The 21,989-nt window shown below is 40.8% G+C and overlaps 1 protein-coding gene across 3 annotated transcripts in view; it reads right to left on the bottom strand.

The window, feature by feature from the left end:
* Window positions 1-21,989, bottom strand: part of PCSK5 (proprotein convertase subtilisin/kexin type 5) — a 283,839-nt gene that overhangs the window by 211,384 nt on the left and 50,466 nt on the right. For all 3 annotated transcript variants that reach the window (XM_045020518.1, XM_045020516.1, XM_045020517.1), the window contains exon 3: window positions 11,106-11,219. In XM_045020518.1, the coding sequence (XP_044876453.1) occupies window positions 11,106-11,219 (114 nt within the window). The remainder of the gene's footprint in view (window positions 1-11,105; window positions 11,220-21,989) is intronic.

Below are 21,989 nucleotides of genomic sequence, written 5' to 3'. Positions count from 1 at the left end.
AATTACCTCCTGTATCTTCCATACAACACTCCTGTTAATACACCTCACAATCACATTAGCCATTTTTGCAACTGCATCACTTTGTTGACTCATATTCAATTTGTGATCTACTATAACCCCAAGACTCTTTTCAGCATTATTACCACCTAGCCAGTTATTCCCTATTTTGTAGTTGTTCATTCGATTTTTCCTTTCCATAGGTCCAGCAATTTGGGTTGCACAGATGCCTAAAAGTTGAGTTGCTTGCTCAAACATTGAGTGTGAAAACCTTAGAAGGTCACATCAGGATCACTTGTGAAATTTCCAGTACATCCTGGCTGGAACCAAAACCACAAGTTTTGTGAGGAAAATAAAGCCTCTTTCTGTCCCTCTCCAAACCTGAGGAGCAGAGACACATGGAAGTGGAACAAAAGAAGAGTTAACTGATTGCTTCTGAACTTCAGAAACCTTGTCTCCATTAGGTGTTTATATTCATAAAAGGCTGAACAATTCAACACACACTTCCCTCAAGTAGTAAAGTAATTTCTTCTTATTATTCAATTATCTTGTCTGTATTTATTGTGCACAGAGTGCCAGCTGTAAAATCCCACAGTACATTGACGTTTGAGCTTCCTTGTGTTCCCAGGCTTGCACTCCTTGGATTTTATGCAGTTTTGATTTTTACCATACGGAAACCTATCTCACCCTTTCCTGCAGAAAATCACATGTAAAAGGGGGGAAAATATCCTTGCCTTTGATGTCACTTATCTCTCCCTCCGGTGGGAGGGGTTTGCAGGACAGTAGAGAGGGCAGGAGGTGTGGCATCTGCATTTGTACCAAGATCTGCAGGGTCATCCCTTGGGTCTCAGAGCATCCTTGCCTCAGGGCCCAGGCTGCCATTGACCTCCCGCCCACATTTGCACCCTACAGCCTACCAGGGTGCTGAGTGGGATTTAATGCTGAAACTGTCAACATTCATTCTTGATGGAATTTCCAATGGAAATCACTGATTTTTTATTTTATTTTTTTGATAATGCCAAAGAAAGTAACTTTACCCCTTTGCTTCTCTCCTCTGGACTGACACACCTTTCTTCTTACCTGGCATACTTGTGTGAAGAGACTTTGTGGTCTTAAACTGAAGGGGCAGAAAATTCCATTCTGATTTTGCTCTCTCTCTCTCTGTGCATACTGATCTGATTTGGCTGTTTTGTGTTACTTCTATTGAATCTGTGTCTAAGAGTCACAGGAGATTACATGGATCTGGTTTTTTTTCCCCTCTGGAGAATTTCCATCCAAAGCACATCGCAAAACTGTAGATTCTATTTATAACCTTTTCACCTATAATTACCTCTTTGCGGAACTTTTTTCTCAGCTGGGCAGAGGAAGATTCAGAATGTGACCCATTTCCCTTAGAACTTGGGAGGTAGTAGTAGTTGCAGTACAGCTTTTGTGACATTAAAAGTAGGAGCAAATTATGCTGAAGCAAATTTGCCCCTTCTTGCTTGAGGAATCCAGCCAGTTCATTGATGCTGAGTAAACTACAATGCAAGGCTGCCAGTTTATTGTAAATTTGTTCAGTTTTACACAGTGAAAATTTGGTCCATAAGGCTTGCAAGAATAAATGCCCATATTTAGGTTTAGTTACACCAGCACAGCCAGACAATTGCAGTATTTGGCAATAATTCGTGATAAATGAGAGGGAAGCGGAGTTTAGCAGTTAGAGGAAGGGGCGGGGAGTCAGGACTTCTGGAGTTCTGATCCCACAACTCAAACTGAGTGCCCCATGGCTCTGGGCAAGTCACTGAACCCCTCAGCTGTGGTGAAAAATTGGTGAAACTTAAAGGAATATTATAATGCTTAATTAGTTACGGCTAGACTGGGCTTCTCCAACCTGCCCAGTGTAAAGAGCAGCATACAGCTTTGCTGATCCAGGAGCAGAACAGTTAAGGAATTGTGTCTCCCTCTCCCCATGTCCACCGTTTGGTGAATCTAATCCTTTAAAAATGCCTGGAAACAAAATGTTTCGGGTTGAAGTATACATTTAATTTGACTGGAAAGAATTTTTTTGATTTGCTGAAAATTCTAAATTTAGTTTGACACAAAACAGTTTTTTTCCTGATTTTTCATAACTTCCAGCAAACTGAAAAATCAGTTATTCACCCAGCTCTAATCACTTTCTCCCGCTCCCCTGCACCAGCTCATCTTTATTAGTTAGTACACTGAGGAGCAAAGCCAAGACTCCGCTCATTCCCACCCCACTCCCTGACCACCTGCACAGCACCTGCTTACCCTTAGGCATCCAGACTCACAGTGAGGCAGGCTGCACAGTGGCATAGTGGGAGTGTCTTACTCTACTCTACTTACTTACCCTGTGTAGCTGTGCCTGAGTATATGTCTACACTGCTGTTGGAGGTGTAATTCTCAGCTTGAACAGACAAACACATGCTAGCTTTGATCGATCTAGGGTGCTACAAATAGCAGTGTGGTGCAGGTAGCTTAACCCCCCATGTACTTGTCTGTGCTACTGCCCATGCTACCATGGCCACACTGCTATTTTTAGCATGCTAGCTCAAGTGGAGACAGGGTAAACATACTGACACCCCAGCCATGATCTGGCCTTTAAAGTTTGTAAAGCATTGTCAGTCTGAAAAGTGCTATATTATATCTTTATTTAGTAGACACTCTTAATTAGCAGCCACTGCCCTACAGTAACCGCACCTTTACTAGGCAAGCCACAGGGGAAGCATTTAAACTGAATAGCAGATGAGGTTTCTAAACAAAAATTTGTTATTTCTCAGAACTTTAGGAATGATCTTTTCCTTTTTCAATCATCATAGGAGAGCATGCAGTATTGTTCCACAAAGGAAAATAATTCTACAGATCTCTACTCTGTGATTGTCAACAACCTGGAAAGAGATTAACATGGATTCTTACTGAATAGGTTTCTTGAAAAGTAATAATTGGCAATTGCTTCTACTTAAAAAGGAAACTATGCCATTCAATAACTATATGTCTAAATATGCAAACATTTTTTTCCATTGGAATACTATGTATTATTATAAAATTTAGCAATTGCTGTACTATCTATTTATATTCCATAAAATTAAACAGTCAAACATTTATTCCCTCCTAACAGAAGTACAACATACATTATAAGGAACTGCCTTTTCCTTGTTAATTACAGAAACTACATCCAAAAAAGACATACGGATAGCTCAGAAAATACAATATATACAGAGAGAAAACTGAAGTTCTTGACCTGACTGCTGCCATTTAAAACACATAATATCACATTTTAAATAAATTTTAAGAGATAAGAGAGAAGTGGATTCTCTCTCTTCGAAGATAAGATCAGCAGCAGTAGGTAGAGTGCAGAATGTGTGTTATTACTATATGATTTATCATTAAGAAAAAAATCTGTTTACAGCAGAAATGAAACCATCTCATTTTTGACAAGCAGGAAAATCTATCCAGATAGCTACTACGCAGATGACTTTAATATCACCTCTTCTTGGTTCAGTGAAAATAATTGCCAGAGTACTGCTTGACATCCACTTTGTATTCACTGGGCACTTCCAGATGTGACCCAGTAGGAAACACACAGTAGCTGCTCAGGGAAATAAGAATAGCTACCATGGAACAGACCAGCAGTCTGTGTCTAGTCTTTCCGTTAATCTTACTAAACTACTTGTTAATCTCACTACACTAGTTACTTCAATAATCTCCTATGGTCAGCACAGATGCGATTAATCCACTTTTCCTCCTGATTTGCTAGAATACCAAATAGTTGTTGTTGTTTCTCATCAGGAAGTGAGTATTGATCCAGGTAGTGACAGCATGATCTAGTGTTAACTAATGATAGATTACGTTATCACAATATTTCACTGAGAACAAGATGTATGCTTCCACCAATAAACAGACAAGGAGCTATAAGAAATCTTCCCTGGTTTCCTGATAAAAACATAACATTGGCCAACCAATGGTTCATCTAGTTCAGATTTCTGTCTTCTGACAGTGGCTGGTGCCATATGCTTCAGAGAGACTGACCAGAACAGGGCAATTATCAAATGATCCATCCATGGCTAATAGCCATTGATAGACCTATCCTCCATGATAGACCTATCCTCCATGAACTTTTATAATAATTTTTTGAACCCAGCTATACTTTTGTCCTTCAGAACATCCCTTGGCAATGAGTTCCACAAGTTGACTTTGAGTTGTGTGAAGAAGTACTTCCTTATTTCTTTTAAAGCCTGCTGCCTATTAATTTCATCAGATGACCCCTAGTTCTTATGTTATGTGAAGGAGTAAATAATATTTCCCTACTCACTTTCATCATACAATTCATGATTTTATAGACCTCTATCATATCCCCCATTAGTTGACTCTATTCTAAGATGAACTGTCCCAGTCTTTTTAATCTCTCCTCCTATGGAAGTGGGCTCCCCTGATTTGACATCTAAGGGAAAGGAGAGAGCCAGCCTGTCTGCCTGACTGTCTCCAAGAACAAGAAGAGAACTAGGATCTCTTGTGGCCCTGGTCAGTTTGGAGGCCTTATTAAAGTGGACGTGTGTCTTTTGGTTAGTTGGTTTTGGCTTCCCCTTCCTGGATCCTGTACAGAGACATAGCAGCATTGCATCCCTTTTGGCAAATGTTAGGGAAATACATGATAGTGTAATACACAAATACCCTACCAGTTTTAAAGTATGTTGCTTTCTAGGCATGTCAGTATCTTCACGGTAGAAAGAAGAGCCACTGTACAGGTCTAGAGATGACAAATGGCTAGTGAAGACTCTGGGCCAAAGGATGAGTACCTCAATACAGGTAGATGACAATAAAAGAACATTGTGAGGCTCACACCTAGCTGTCAACTGTCACTCACCTGTGCTGTACCCTGACACAGATTGTTTTAGGTTGTCTTGATCGTCTGCTCAACTGTTCCTGACCCCACAGTGACTCTTTTCTCTCCCTCCCAGCCTATTCCATGAGGCACTGCTCACTGGTATCTCCACTTCTGCCCCCACGCAACCCTGCTAAACCCTGAGACAACTCTCCCCTTAGCTGGTGCCATCATCTAGGGAAGCCCAGAAGTCTGTAATACTCCTTTTTTCAGTTTTCTGTCTTGCATGTTTGGGGGTCCAGCAAGATAAGCCCAATTCCCACAAATCTTCTTATCGGCATCTTTAGGGAAGCAGACTCTTTGTCTAACATTTCTCCTCAACACTCATTGAATAGCTACATTACCTGAAGGCATTTCTTTTGACCCATTGCTGTTACTGAAGGCCAATTAATCTTATTCTAGGCTCTTATGCACCTTAGAATGCATTGCATGGTAACAGGATAGCACTTAAAAGGGATTTTGGTAGGGTTCACTTGGAAGTCCCTGAAGATGTCAGTAGAGTATATGTAACCAGCCACCGCCCAATCCACTATTCATGGCTCCAGGGTCTATTTTAGTGGAGGAGTTTTCTGGAGGGAGGACAGAGTCCCCCAACTCAGACTCTTCTCCAACCTTCACATAAAACTCTGAGTTTGAGGTCTCATTGAAACCCAAACCCAACTGAGTTTCACCTGGTTTGGGTTTCACTACAAGAGTTTTGTGCAGCCAGCCCTAGTTACAAGTAACTCAGAGCTCATCAATGTGTACAGGGTAGCTCAAATTCCAGTATGAATTACCTTTCAATTGTCTACACCCTAAAGATCATGTTACGAATATAGAGATTGAGCCCTGGGCTACACTAGCAGGGGTGTGGGGGGAGAGTTTGAACTAAGATACACAACTTCAGCTACACTATTTGCATAGCTGAAGTCAAATTATCTTAGTTTGACGTACCTGGCCGTCCTCATGGCAGCAAGTCGACTGCTGCGGCTCCCCCGTTGACTACACTTACTCCTCTTGCCGAGGTAGAGTATGGGCGTCGATTCGGGGATCAATTTATCGTGTTCAGACAAGATGTGATAAATTGATCCCCAATACATCGAACACTACCCGCTGATCTGTACTTAGTATAAATTGAGACAAAACCAACTTCCAGCTGTGTAAGTCAATCTTGAGCAATGTTTGAGCTGTGACCATCAGATCAGATATTATGTGTCATTCATCCAAGAAAGATTATATTCCGTCATGTTAGTTATAGATTCATCAGAACTGACAGGTTCAGGTAAGGAAAACATATTGCATTCTTTAAACTAGTATTGTCTCTTGGTGAAGAAAAGTAGCATCTAATGTTTTCTTTTCCTCACTATTAGAAAGCATAACACAAGAGCATACACAGATAACTGGGCTCTCGAATAATGAATCACAGTGGATTTGGGTTTAGGGTACTTGGCACTTTAGATTAGTGGTCCCCAAACTCTTGTCACCCCACCTTACCCGTAATGTAAACTGTTCGCATCACCCTGTGACCTGGGGCTGGGAGAGGGACTGGGGGCTGAGGTTGGGGCGAGAGCCAGGGCCAGAAGCGGGGAGCTGTGGCTGGGGCTGGAAGCCAAAGCTGGGGCCGGAAGCCAAAGCTGGGGCCTCGGCTGGGGGTGGGGCCAGAGCTGGAGCCAAAGCAGAGCTGGGGGCACAGTGGAGGCTGGCCCAGGCCCTGCCATGCCCCCCACATTCCTCCCTCACAGTTTGGGGACCACAGCTTTAGAGGCTCAGGCCCTGAGTGAAAGGAATTACAACAGTTTCTAAGTTTCACTTTCTAGGAACATCTTTAGAATCAACATTGAAGAATACAGAGATGGAATGTATCTCATGGGATACATATCTTAGGTTGTGATGAATCAAAGGGGACAGCAGGCATGCGCCCCACCACCACCACATCATCACCCCATCACTTCTGGGCATAGATGTCACTCAAATAAGCCCATACCATTTTCTTAGTTCCTACTCATTAAAATGACCATGTTTGTGGTTGTGAAGCAAACTGGCGGTGGGGGGGAGGGGGAAGAGAGAGAGAGAGAAGAGAAAGACATTAATCAAACAGTTTGTTTGACATAGTATATAGATAAAAGATCTTGTGTCAACAAATCTCAATGAAATTTACAGCCCTGCTAGAGATTAGACCAGTTCAAGGGCCAAAGGTATCAATCTCAACCTGTAACGAAGTTACTCATTAATCAAAATCCGTACCAGCAAATGATAGTACTTTATTGCTTTCATAATAAGGAGTTTGTAGCTAGCAACCTAGAATCCTCTCTCTCTGGTGTAGCAATGATTGATAGCTCTATGCAGAGTTTTTTTCCCCTTTCTTTTTGGTTTGTTTCTGACAACCAGAAAAGATAAGTGAGTTTAATATATAGAGATGAAGTTACAATCACAAATGCAGTCTTATGGGGATGTTTTAGAAATGACCTGAAACAGCTCTGAGGTCATTTATTCAATACTTGTTAATGGTTTAACTGAACCTTTATGGCAATCAGAATTTCCTGCCTAGTGGTATTTTGTTACCACTCCAGTAATATCACAAATTACTGCCATTTATTCAACTCTATCTATCTACATCACTGTGAGTGTCCTGATAGGATAGGGACTAAATCAACATACAAATTAGATAGATCAAATAAAGACAAATACACATGTTCTAAAAGGCTGGGACAAGGTCCTGTCATGACTCTGATCCAAAGAGAACAGCATCAACAAAGAGTTACTGAAAATGTATTACATTTCAGATAAAAATGCTTTTTTCAAAATGCACAATGAACCATTAAAACAAACTTTGTCATTTCTGTACAGTACTTGCAATAAAATTTAGAAAGCACAGATAGAGAAAGCATAGAGAACATTATAGCCTCAAGGAGTGAAAATGTGATCTCAAGTGGGTTGTAACTAAAGCTGGTCAGAAAAACTTTGATAGAACATTTTCTGTTCTGAAAATGCAGTTCCATCAAAATTAAAATGCTTCACGAAATCACCTTGATTTTGCTGAAATTTCATTTCATAGAAAAAACAGCAGGGGAAGTTCAGACACTGTTGAAACCTCCTGTTTTAACATTTTAGCAATGAAATGTTTCACATTTTTTAGAAATATTTTATTTTGTAATATCATATACAATTGTTATTGCATTATACTTTGTATTATAATATAAAATTTTAAAAGTTCAAATAAAAATAAAACATTTTGATTTTGTCCAAAAAAAATGTTTTGATTGATCTGAAATATTTTTTCCCCTGAATTCTCTTTCATGTGGTAGAGCAGGAAATTGAATTTGGGTCTCCCAAAACCTAAGTTCTCCTAGCCCCACTATCTTGACTTTCATGAGTACAAAATATCTACCTTTGATCCTTCCCACCATGTCAGAGAAGAGATTCTGTTTGTTAAACTTTTTATTTTAATTAAAAACTTTTCCTGAAATTGTGGATCAAGCCCCCCTCTTCCCTGCCCGTACATAAAATGTGGGTTCTGAACTTGGGTCTAATCCTGCAAAACATTATACATATACTTAACTTTAAGCAGGTGAGAAGTCCCACAAAACTCAATGGGACAACTCACCTGCTTAAAGTTAAGCTCATAAGTAAGTCTTTGTAGGATCAGAGTCTTGGACCCCTAATAATGCCTTTGAGGTTTTTCTGAGGTCTTCCTCTCCACCTGAGTTAACATAATAAATAAAATAGTACTACTACTTTGCACTTCTATGCAGAGGCCAGGAGAGCCAGGAATTCCTTCACTGCCAGTATCATGGTAACCACAAACGTACCACAGGGCAGCAAGAACAAGCTGCCTTACTCCCATTACACAACACTCATATGTGGCATATGGACAGCAGTGCTATGGTGCAGCTGGAGAATCATGCAATATGCTATATCCAATAGCAGAAATTGTGTTCCTGCAGTTATACTTACACCTATACTCAATGTATATGATTTTGTGAACTACTAAATATACAATAAAATGCTTTCATTAGTAAGTATAGCGCAATCATTGAGCAATGTGAGTGGTTACTATCAAAATCTGTTTGGTATAATAGCCATCATTTAATAAGTACCCTTTTCCCTTCCAATGCCAAGCTGCAGAATTGACAGGGCCCAGCAAACATCACATCCAGCCTTCCCAGGATAAGCACTGTTTGACACAATAGGAGGCTTTAGAAAGGAAATTATATATAACCAGGGAGGAAAGATTCCCTGCAACTAAACTGGAGAGTTCCCAGGGACTGTGATAGCCTCCACCAAAACATACTATACACCTAGCCCGAGAGACTTGACCATCCTTTTTCAACACTTAGTTAATGTACTGGTAGTTTTAAACTACACCGATTGAGTGCTCTGAGTGTACACATAAAAAAGGATCCTAATGACCTATCAGGAGTCACAAATATCACCCCTTTGAACCCACTTATGCATTCCTTAACCCACCTCCTCATCAAGAACCTGGGAAAACAGGGACCTTGCATCATGTCCATAATATCAAAGGATTCAGGTCTGCTGGACCAAAAAGGGAAGCAAGTTCCAAAGTCAAGAGCCCTTAACTGAAAATACCCTATTATATACACATCAATATGTCCCTACTGTATGTCAAGGCGGGGATGTTAAAATTATGCCAGAAATTCAGTAAGTGGAGTCATGCTTGAGGCAGGGACAACAATGTGCCTTTCAAAGGGTCAGTGATAAGGCTCAGTGATAAATATACAAAAAATCTGGGAAGTCTGGTTATTGCATAGTCTCTGATCAAAGCCCAACAACCCTGGAACCATGGGCCAATACCCAAGTCATTCCCTATCCTGATTGGTGACCTACCCATACATCACATACTCTTATCTGTGCTTGAAGATAAGGCATCTCAAAATCTCGGAATATACTGTTATTTGCAAATTACCTTTGGTCTGTGTCCTTTTTGTTTTTCAACTGCAATTTTTAAAAGCAGAGAGATGATATTCCACTGAAAACGTATCTATCCTAAAATTAAACATCTTCTTACATAAGAGTTTCAAAAATGTACATTTTCCCCTCAAGTCTGATGACAATCAAGCCATCAAGTCTCAAAACGCTTACTTCAGTTTAGGGCCCTGCTCTCATCTGAGCTATATGGGTGACCTTGTGTGGAAAGAGGGTTGCAGGGCCAGGAGTCCTACCAAGTGTTCAAAAGAGCACTAGCAAAGGAGATCAAAACTGTAATGGCTGGCACAACACAAACCCAAAAGGCTGGTCTCACGACTGTGGAAATGGCCAACACAGGGTAGCATATATGATCATGCTGTTCTTATTCAAAGGAGCAGAAGCATGGTCCCCAGCAAATGTCCCCTCCAAACTGCCCTGGTCCTTCTCCACTCTGCCTCACAAACATCCTACTGCAGAATAGGACTAGGCAGTGGCCTGGCTCCCTCTCACTTGCTGACCAGGGTCAGATTTGGTCCTACACTAGTTAAATCTCTCTTTAAAGCCTTTGGATGTGCGATCTATGTCCTAAGAAAGACAGGATCTATGTCCTTTTGAAGACAGGATGGTTTACCATAGGCAAAGTTTTCAGTGAACTGGAAAATATGACGATCTTATTATTAAACTGTAGTCATTTGCCTAATTTGACTCTCCCTTCTTCCAAAGCCTGGATATACTATGAATAAAAAAAATTCATTTAGGCCATGCAACACAAATTAAAGACATAGTTAAAATCTGTTTGGGTAGCCAAGATCTTCAGTCCAAGCTTTAACTGTGACTGTTACATGTTTTTTTTTTAAAAAAAAGTTTGCTTGTGTTTCTTATGTCAGACAAAAAGCAACACAGGGTCAGATGGAATAGTTCATTATCTAATATATCTGTGTGCCTACTACTGTCAGAAAGACATAATTATGGTCTCCATTCTCTTTGCTTCACGATACACCTAATATTGGAGTCAATGGGAATTATCTGTATCACATGGGGTCTTGGAGGCAGGGCACCCAGACCAGAGGGTTTTTTTTCCCTTCCTCAAATGGGCCATGGTTATGTCCCTTCGCCTCCTCACTGATGAAACTTTATAATAAAACATTCCCCAAGAGCACCGCAATAGGAAGCTCTCATTATACTTGTAAGGAGTTTACAGACCCTTCCTTAGTTCATAGAAAACTGAAAAGAAAGTTTGCCTTTTTCTGAAGAAGATCATAGCAGAGCAACTGAATGATTAGCATGAATCAGAGCCAATGGCTGCCTTTATACTTACCATGTACCACATGCTTGGCCACTTGGGATCATTGAAATAAGTGGATTGGGTACCACCAGGTTTATAATCCCTCTTTATCCTTCTTTTAACTACCTGTTGTTGTATCCACTCCACCTGCCAACAAGAAAAATATTTGGTAAGTGTTAGAGTTCCATGGAGATTATCAAAAAATGTAAGCAATCTTGGGAAGTTTCCCATTACTGAAGTCCAAGTCTATTTCATGTTAAAGTGTTCATTTTGGCAAAGGGAATGCAAAGCTCACCTTGTCATTTAGTTCGCAGGAAAATATACCAATTTAGTTAGTACTACAGGTCGCCATGCACAACTATTTAAACCCCCTGCTAACAGGACTTCATCAGCTATTGAACAATGCCATTGCGTATTTTATTATTCTTTATTAATAATAATAATAATTTTAAAAATTCATAAACTGACCCCATTTTGTATTTATAAACGCAAAGATTAACAGTTACTCAAAAGAAAAATTAATGGGATTTCCAAGGGTTTTTCTTTTTCCTTTATTTAAGTTGTCAACTGCTAATACTAAAATATATTCAAAAGCTCTATTTAACCAGTATCTGAATCAACATCATGAAAAGACCAAAAAAATAAGTTATAATTCATTGCAATGAAATTATTTGTCACAATTCACTCAGTTTTCAGGAACTGTATTTTCTGTAAAATTAAAGTACTTCCCAGGAAAAAGCAGCAGAGTACGGGGTAATAGGTTAAATTACAACAAGAAGCTCAAAATATAAATGAAAGAAGAGATCAAGGTCAAAATCAGGCTTCCAAAGTTAAGTTTCTTCTCTGTCAGACACCTCATCAAAGACTCTGAACACATTCAGAAAAGTGATACTAAAGGTGACATCCAGTCCATAGCAGATATTAATTTGTAATGCTTTTCCCCTCTCTCCCAACACCATTAACTTTTCTAAATGGGAACTTACTGCTATAAATGTAAATATTGTAAACTATCCACAGTCAAACCCAGATTTTATTTGCATGCTTGTGGCTTACCGACAGCTCATATTGCTGCTGAAGTGCTGGTACAGAATAAAATTATAAAAATTCAATTCACATCTTCCAAAGAAAGAAAGGCAGCCGTCACCTGCTAACAGCCTGCTCTGCACCTTGCACTCCTGATTCCCAGGCATGTAGAGTCACACACTCACAAAAATAAACTTTACTTTCAGAGCACATCTTTATTTTCTTGTTCCAGCTCAGAGTCACTGGCTAGGGACAATATTAATGTTTTCCCATAGCAGAAAAATGTCTCCAACCATGCATTCTTAATTCTAGTTCAAATCCTGAGATCTTAAGCCAGGCAAATCTCCAACTGATTATAAGGGGAGTTGTTCATGAGTGAGAATTGATGTCCCCATGTTTCCCTGGCTTCTGAAAACAGAGAATGCAGAACCTCCAGATTCTGATCATGGTGAGAGGAGAAAGAGGCATCTCTGAACCTGTGGAATCCCTTCTGTGAGGCAGTTCTATGGGGTACCACTTCCATAGAGTGGTAGAGGACAGTGTGGGGACTGTGATAACATCATGGTTTTTCCCTCTGCACTAAGCAACATCGCTACCTGAGAATTGCTTCGAGGTCAGCGGTAGCAGCATGGTTTCTACAGGAAGAGCTGTGATGTCAACGGACACAGAACAGGAGGGAGCTGGTTGATGCTGTGTAAGCAAGTTGAAGTCCCTTTTCTCTGTCAAATCCTCCAAAATCTACCCCTCCGATATCTCTGGGTGGTAGGGAATTGAGAAAGTTTTGATAAGTCCCCTTTCTCTTCTGGCCACCTCTTTCCTCTTCCAACAGGATGCCTGGCTCGGCTAAAATCCATCTCATGGACTTCTCAGCAAGCTTGGGAATATTTACTGGGTTGTCTGCTGCCTTCAGATATTACACATTGAGGAGCTTCATTCAGAAAGGGAAGGCAGGCAATCATTCTTGGGCACCTCGGAAGCAGCAAATTCCTGGAGCATCCAAGACATAAAGAGTGTAGCTGTCCAGATGCCAAGAGAGAGGGCCAAAGACCTGAGTCTCTACTGATGGCAATTACTGAACACAGAAGCGAAACAGAATAAGGTTAAATGGGACCCAGAGCCACATTATTTTTAACTCTGTCCCATCAAAAAAGTTGGTGTCCCATAGATCTTCAACAGATGCTCCCTCCCAGCCCCCTATCGGTGGCATGAACTCTCTCTTCCAGACCCTGATAATCAGGGGCGGCTCCAGACCCCAGCATGCCAAGCACGTGCTTGGGGCGGCATGCCATGGGGGGCGCTCTGCCAGTCGCCAGGAGGGCGGCAGGCGGCTCCAGTGGAGCCGCGGGACCAGCGGACCCTCCGCAGGCACGCCTGCGGGAGGTCCACCGGAGCCGCAGGACCAGCGACCGGCAGATCGCCTCCCGCGGCGTGCCCCCCTGCTTGGGGCGGTGAAATGTCTAGAGCCGCCCCTGCTGATAATGGATCCTTGTTTTTTTCCAACTCTTCCTGCCGTGTAAAACAACCCAACGCTCCCTAGCACATACAAGGCTACATGTGCTGCACCTTAGCTGACTCACTGGCAAACTAGGTCCCCTTGGACCATGAACCTGTCTTAATCTGTCCCTGACTTGTTGAGGTCAGGGAGAAGTGAAACTTCAATATCGCCGGATCAGCAATCAAGGTTTTCAAGGCTTATGCAACCCCACCCTCCAAATCTTGTTTTGATTTAGCCATTATTGCTTATGACTAGGTCAGTCACATTTTCAGTATAACAAGGGATCTCTGATGTCTAGACTGCACAAACGTTTACACTCTGCTGCTGACCATAAAAAAGTTGAAAGTGAATGCAAAATAACAGTGCTTGTGAAGGCTGAAAGCTTTATTAACAAATACAGCGATGTGATCTCAACACTAATCTGCATGTAGATCTCTCAAAAGGTACAATTAGTTTATTTTGTCTCAGATCAAATAACTGAGAACACTTATCATACAATTCCTTAGTGGCAGCAATCATAAACCCTTCCTCACTGCACCATTCCCATCCACTGGGGACCCAGAGCAATTACTTAGCACATAGAGAGATTTTTATGTATAAAATTGAACCCATTTGTAATTCAGTGTTCTCAACATTTAGGAGCAAGAGGGTTTTGCATTTCAATATACTATAGACGGAGCTTGTTTCAGGAAACAATTCACTGTGTTTGGCAAAAGAGGCTAGCAATTGTGTTTTAAAGAACCTATTTGTCTATCACTAGGATCAGACCTGAGAGATATAAATGTCTCCTGCAAGATGAGCACCCTTCACTCCTAATGTAGTAAGTCAGAGCTGATGATGTGAGCACTTTGCAGAAGGTGCTCTGAACCTTGCAAGATCAGGTCCAAATACTGGAATGACAAATGACATAGCTCACTGTCCTACCATAAAACCAAACTGTAAATACATATATACAGCAGATATATATACACCACCATTGCAACATAATGATGCATTCTGATACACTGAGCCTGATTCTCCACTGACTTGCTCCTTGTATTTCAAATATGCTGACCAGCTCTTCAGAAGGACCTCAGAAAAATTGAGGAGCCATCTCCTGCACTTTACACACTCCAAAAGGGACCACTGCAAACATCAAATGATCACATACTCCCACACACTGGAAGGAAAAAAATCAGGAAACCTACCTAGATATTATGCAGGAAACCCAAAACATCAATCTCAAAAACCTGCTGACAGCAATCCAACACAAAGACAAAAAGTGGAACCAACTACAACAACTCCACAACCAACAGAACACCACCTCCAGGAGAAACCAAGACACTATGACCCACCATATGGACACTACAAGGCACCCCAACATCGTTACCTATCAAGACTACCCATAACCAAAATTGAAGGACTCTCCAAAGGACTGAGCTTCTGCCGCACCACAGAACCTGCCACTCTACTAACATGTGAAAAACTAAAAGAATTCTTCCACTGGTTCCACCTCAAGGAATTCTTTTACAGTAAAGATGACACAACCCACAACAACTACATCCTCACCAACAGTCAGACAAATAAACAGTCATCTGACTGGACATCCCCCCAGTGGACGAAACCACACACTGATCATTACAATAATTGTGCCAGGAAAAAAACTGACAGTGAAATCCTCAATAAACATTACATCCACTATAATCTCTCTACCACCAAAAGGATAGCTATGCAGTCCCTAATATCTCTAACACCAAAAGGATAGCTATGCAGTCCCTAAAATCCAACCACCAGACAGAGATCAAACCAACAGAAAAAAGGGGTGCTAAAGAAGTCCTTAATCGTGATGACTTATGTGAACAAGACCAACAGACAACTCTCTGACACCACCTACTATAAAGAACTAAAAGAAGACCCCATACCACTATTCACAAAGAAATGTAAAGATACCATCAAATCCTTCCCCAAGCAACTGCAAGAAACAATCTACAACTTCACCTCCATTAAACCACTCCAGAAACCTTCCAAAAGCTTCCCAGGCAACACAAACAAGGGAACCAGGCAGACTGACCATATCTGACCAGGGTACTCTTAGTAAAGAAATATCAGGACTCAGAGAACTCAGCCTCAAACCACTCACCACACAAAAGACCAGATTTCTTCAAGTCACTATCAACTTCCTCCAGAAACTATGTAACATAAACAACTTCCCCAGAATACCAACCTTGCCACCATAGATGTCACCTCCCTAAACCCCAATATCTTCACCATGACAGCATCTTTGCCTGTCTCAGATACCTACAAGATAATATACAATGCTTTCATTCTCACCCACAGTGACTTTATCTTTAACTACAAACATTTTGTCCAAACCATGAGAACAGCCATCGGAACTAGAGTGGCTCCCCAACATGCCAACCTCTTCATACGCCAACTTGAGGAAGAATTTCTGGAAAAATGCTCCATGAAACCAATACTATGCATTAAATATATTAATGATATTTTCATCCTCTGCACAGAAGACCTAAACTCCCTAATGGATTTCCACCACATCATCAGCAACCACTAGCCATCCACCAAACTTGCTAGAACACTCTCACACCAGCATCAACTTGTTGGACACTGTGATCAGCGTCAACAATAGAACCATCCAAATGACTACATACAAGAAACCTACAGATCACCACACTTACCTCCATAGATCCAGCAACCACTCCAGATGCACCACAAAATTTGTTATCTACAGCCAGGCATCCAGATGTTGCAGAATTTGCTCTGAAGAGAAAGCCCAGGATAAACACCTGAACACACTGAAAACCACCTTCATCAATCAAGAACACTCCACCAGAGAAAAAGATCACATCATGTCAAGGGCCACCCAAATACTCCAAGAGAACCAGCTTCAATATAGGGGGAAAAACCACTGCCTGAACACCCCTAGCTGTCACCTACCATCCCACAATAGGACCCATCTGGGGTATCATCAAAAAACTACAACTCATATTTGATGAGAACCACATCCTGAAATAAATCTTTCTCAAACCCCATCTTCTGGTCTTCAAAACACCCCTCAAACTCACCAAGCTCATCAGAAGAAGAAAGCTCTCCAGAGACCAGGACTCCAACTTAAAGCAGTACCAGACCCTACTAAAAAAAACGGATGCAAAACCTGCAGACATATCTCCAATGCTACGATGATCAATATCATCATCCCACAACATACCTTTTAAGATCTGTGGGTCCTACACATGCCTATCACAACATGTGGTGTACCAAACCCAGTGCACTAAATGCTCCAATGAAAATTATGTGAGGGTGAAACCAGACAATCACTACACTCTCAAATGAACTCACACAGAAACATGATAAAAGACAAAAACACCCTATCACCCATTTGTGAACCCTTTTTATAAAGTGATCACTCCATATCTGATCTTTCAGTAATTGTCCACAAAGGAAACCTGCACAGGGCCTTCAACGGGTGAGTCTGGGTACTTAAATTCATAACGCTGTTAGACACCAAAAACCATGAACTTAACAGGAACACTGGCTTTATAGCTCATTTCAATAATTTGTAACATATCTACCTGCTAACCATTAATGGCCCATTTCAAACCTCTTTTACATAACAATGTAATCCTATAAGTGGTCTCCAACAGTGTGTTACCCCTTACTCTTAACAATCTGTTCCAACTTGTATTTAACTCAGAAACTCTTTTTTCCTTCCCCAGACCTGAAGAAGAGTTCGTGTCACTTGAAAGCTTGTACTTTCCACCAACAGGAGCTGGTTCAATAAAAAGTATTACCTCACCCATCTTGTCCCTCTCTTGCTCCATGGGTAGGCATTTATAACATCCCAAAGTGGATGTAAAATGCTACCACTCTCATTTGGTGCACTTTGAACAGACACAAATGACAACACAAGGAGCCCAGGAGGAAGAAAATCCGACCCAGTACACTGTGCCTAATCACAGTGCTCCTCCCATTGGTGCTTGTGCATCTTTTTAATCAACACCCTCTGTTGGGATCTGTTTTTAATAGCGGTTTTTTATAATTGCATTGAGGATGTACCAACACACTCATTTGGAGTGTAATTAAAAGCATCACAGGAGACTCATTTTCCCAGAAGAGGAATTCAGGTGCATTATAGGCATGACATTAATTTACGGAAACTATCACTTCTGTAGTACTCACTCCATGGAGCAATAGAGTTTTTTCCTTAGTGAACAGAAAGCTTGCCAGTTGGCCTTGTCTAAACTGTCTGATTCCTGGGTTGTAATACTGATGAATAGATCAAAACTCAGCAGTTATTTAAATGTCCTGCTATATATTTCCATTTAGCATTTTATGCATATATATGCACACACTTCACTGGCTGGTATAGTATGGATTAGACTGATCTGTATGAAAAAAAATCATTTGTTTAAAAATGTTTCCTTTTAAAAAGTGTCCAGTCCACACTTCCTATCCCCTAGTCCTTGAAGGAAAATCTCTGGAGTAAGTGATTATACAGATTCCTACTTCTTGCCAAAAGGAGACTCTATGCAAATAATGAGGTGCATTCTAACATTTCCATAAAGTCACACTTAGCTGAGGGGGAACAGTGCACATTTTCCAATTGACTTCAGCTCCGAAAGTTCCATTTCCTGAATGTCTAGAAATCAAAGCCAAGCTAGATTGGAGACCAAACTACTTCAAATAAAAATCATCATTTCCAGTCTCCTCATCTCAGCATTTACAGGGTTGTTCTGTGCACAATGTTGCTCTTCTTTACTGACATGCAAGCAGTGCTGCTGAATACAAGTTGCTCTGAGCTAATGCAAATGGCCCTTTTAAAAAAGAGGTGCTAAACAAAACGATCAGATGTTACCTTTCATACAGCGAAACACTTTTCTCTCACTTTACTCTCTCACTCATTCAGTGTAATCAATTTGTCTTGTAGGAACAGTGAAAATGAAAGTGATTGAACAAAAGAAGTTGTCAAGAGAGGAAAAAACTAATTGTTAATTAACAGAATACTGAATATGTTTAATCAGAAAAAAATTAACCACACCAATTTTTCACAAGTGTAGCTTTCTAAGAAGTTTATCAAAACACTGGAAATTCTAATATGGGCCATGCATCTTAACTGCACTACTGTATTTGTATTTAACATCTTTTGGGGATTGAGAGTTTTGTAATTATTTTTAATATCACTTCGGTGGGTTTGTTGCAGTAAATATTTTCTAGTTTTCAAATGGCATTGGAGATATGTCATGTACATTTTCTATTTCTCTGAGCAAATACAGTGCATGTGAATGTGATAGGTAAATAGCAACAGCTACAGACAAACTTAAGGCAAAATCCAGGAAGAAAAAAACAGTGGATGCCAACTATGAATAGCGAGTGGATTTTACACTAGAATCTATCTTTTTAGCTTTGCAGCATTGGAAACATGCATAATGTGGGCCCTGAGTCTAGGACAACAAGCTGCATGTGCATGTCACTCCCAATGCACTCATAGGTCCAACAGTCAGGCAACCATTCCCCTAAGCCTAGCCTATGTCTGTAAATTGGAAATAGAAATAGCTGCTCAGGTACCAAGGAAACAGGGACTTTAGAAACACAACATATTAAACAGAGAAAGAGAGAGAGAGAGAACCACCTCGGACAAGAGTCTTGGGAAATGTCACAAAATAACCAATGAACTTGGATGGCTATATTGGATGAGTGAGTGGGAGATGTCATGGGGAAAGATGGAACTGGCCAACAGGCAACACTTTCACTTACTGGGGTGGGTAGCTCAGGAATCACCTTTTGATAATAGACACTGTCTTTTAGAAGTCAATGAACTTAACAATTCAATAGATTTAGACTATTTTATGTGATCAGCATGATGAAAACCACAAACCACATGGACAGATATATGTAATAGTGTTATCCCTGTCTCTTCAAGGATTACACCTTATTGACCCCCCTAAAACAGATGAACAGCCAGACCCCTGCTGGCAGGAACTATGCATAGATAGGTGCCTGTAGCATACATGAATGTCAAGTCACTGAACTGTGGGAGTCCCCCTTCCTCAATCACTTCCAGTGCTGCCAGATGGATTGGTGCCCTTGTGATCTTCCTCACACCACTCTACTTCATTCATAATCTGAAAAAAAAAAAGTCTACCATCCCAATTTCCTCAGGGGCCTCTTCTGAGTTCTTCCTCATGCCAAGCTGAGTGATGATTCTGGCAAATGCCCACTATGGAGTAGGATATGACCACCAAAACCATTAACATGATTTGAAATGAGGTTTCCAGATATAAAAATTAGTACACTAACCGATTATAATGTCACCAAACTCTTTTTATATAAAAAAGACTGCACTTAACACATATGCAAGGAGTGTAAAGACACTACAATACTTTTTTCCCTTTCTCAACAGAAGCATCATGGGATTTCATGTTCAATGGAATTACAAGATTTTTAGCAGTGGAAACAGGACAAAATGTGGGAAACATTTAGAAATTTTAAAGATACAATTTATGGTGTTTGTTTTGATATTATCTTAGAGCCAATACTTTCAGCCCACACTCTGTAATTGCTCCTGACTTCAGTGGGAGTTTTGCCTAAGTCTTGGGTAACGACTATAGAACTTGTCTCTTACATTGAGTTAAAGATGAAGGTGAGGTTGGTATTGTCTTAGACTGACTAAAGATGGAAGAAAATATTTAGAAAGGGAAATAGAGTGTATTCTCATATGAGAGAGTGTATTCTCATATCCCTATACTTTCCACATCACAAAGTATATCTAAGTACACCAGTGCACAATTTGTATTTCACATTTGAACAATACAAAACCTATGAAGTTGAAGATCTAGAACTAAAATGTCTATCTGCATCAGGATGACACTCCAATACCCTAAAAGCCAGATGTAACTTTAGGCATTTGATGTATGGAAAGTTTTTACACATTTTGAGTTTGAAAATTTGAAAAAAACCCAACCATTATTGGTGAGCTTTTCATGTTATTTTAAAAACAAATGCTTTAAAGAGTTGATCTTTTTAAAAAACAAACAACAGGCTTAATTTCCCCACCTCTGTACCAGCACTTCGAGCCTCTCAGTAACAGTAGCCAGTCTGCACATAAAAATGGTTGAAGACTGTAGGACAAAGTAGCTGTTGACCCAAGTCAAGAGCATGGGAAATGATTTGCAGTTACCATTTCTGCAAATCTCCATAAACTGCCAGGGTCTAAAGCTGGATAAAAGTTAATGAATCCAACAACGCTAAGTGATACATTCTCATTGAATGACAAAGTGCATCTTCAATAAGGATCAATGTCTATCTGTAATCAAAACAGTTGACATAATTATGCTACACACATTCTGAAAAAGCATGATAAAAGCAAGAAAGAAACACCAGGTCAAGACAATCTGGAGGGCAGAGGGAAAAAAGGAAGAGGCAGAAAATGTTTGAAATTACTACCTGTGTCTCTATAAATACATCCTATGTAACAGCAGCGCAGACTATAATAGTTTCACCTGTGGAGCAAAGCAGCTGAAAGGCTTGTCAGAAATTCAATTCATATTATTTCAAGTCTCACTGACATGGAAAAGACAATCAGATTTACTGTGAATGTATCTATCCACTTTGCTATATGCAAGTAATCCGTCTTTCCATCATAGTGATACAGATATCAGAGCTTAACATATACGTGTTCACAAAGTACTCTGTATATCGTAGCATAACCCCATAGCGTAGACACAACCTGTGCTGACGAAAGGGGGTTTTCCATCAGTGCAGGAAAACCACCTCTATGAATGATGATAGCTATTAGGGATGTAAATATTGGTTTAAAAAGTTAACTGGTTAAATGGTTAAAATTATATAATTTAATCATTAACCAAGGTAGCTCTGTCAGGGGCTGAGGTCCCGTCGGCTGGTGCAGCCAAGGCAGGGGTCCGCTGGCCTGGCACAGCCAGGGATGGGGTCCCTCCAGCTGGCGCAGGGCCGCCGGGGTTAACGGTTAAGGTTCGTTACATCCCCAATAGCATTTTGCATCCCTAAGAGCTATGCTTACAGAAACATTCTTCTGTTGATGTAACTGCATCTACAGTGGGGGTCAGGTCAGCATAGCTATATTGGTCAGGGCAGGGGTACGGATTTTTCAAACACCTGACTGATGTAGCTATCTTGAGCTAACTTTTAAATGTAGACCAAGCCTAGGTTCTTCTGTACCAAGGGGATCTGTGTCACAGGGTAAGTGGATGGGGCTGCGTGTGGGCAGTCTCAGCTGCCAGGCTCCATGCCCATCACATGCCTCCACTGCCACAGCTGCAGCAGACACCAACCAGCAGTTACCCTCCTTTGCTGGGGAGGCCAGTGGGGACTCCACAAGCAGGGAGCAGAAGGCTACACCCTGGGAGTACTACTGCCCTTCTCAGACA

Source organism: Mauremys mutica, chromosome 6, assembly GCF_020497125.1.
Source record: "Mauremys mutica isolate MM-2020 ecotype Southern chromosome 6, ASM2049712v1, whole genome shotgun sequence".
Taxonomy (NCBI): Eukaryota; Metazoa; Chordata; order Testudines; family Geoemydidae; genus Mauremys; species Mauremys mutica.
This window is presented reverse-complemented; position numbering and strand designations above follow the sequence as displayed.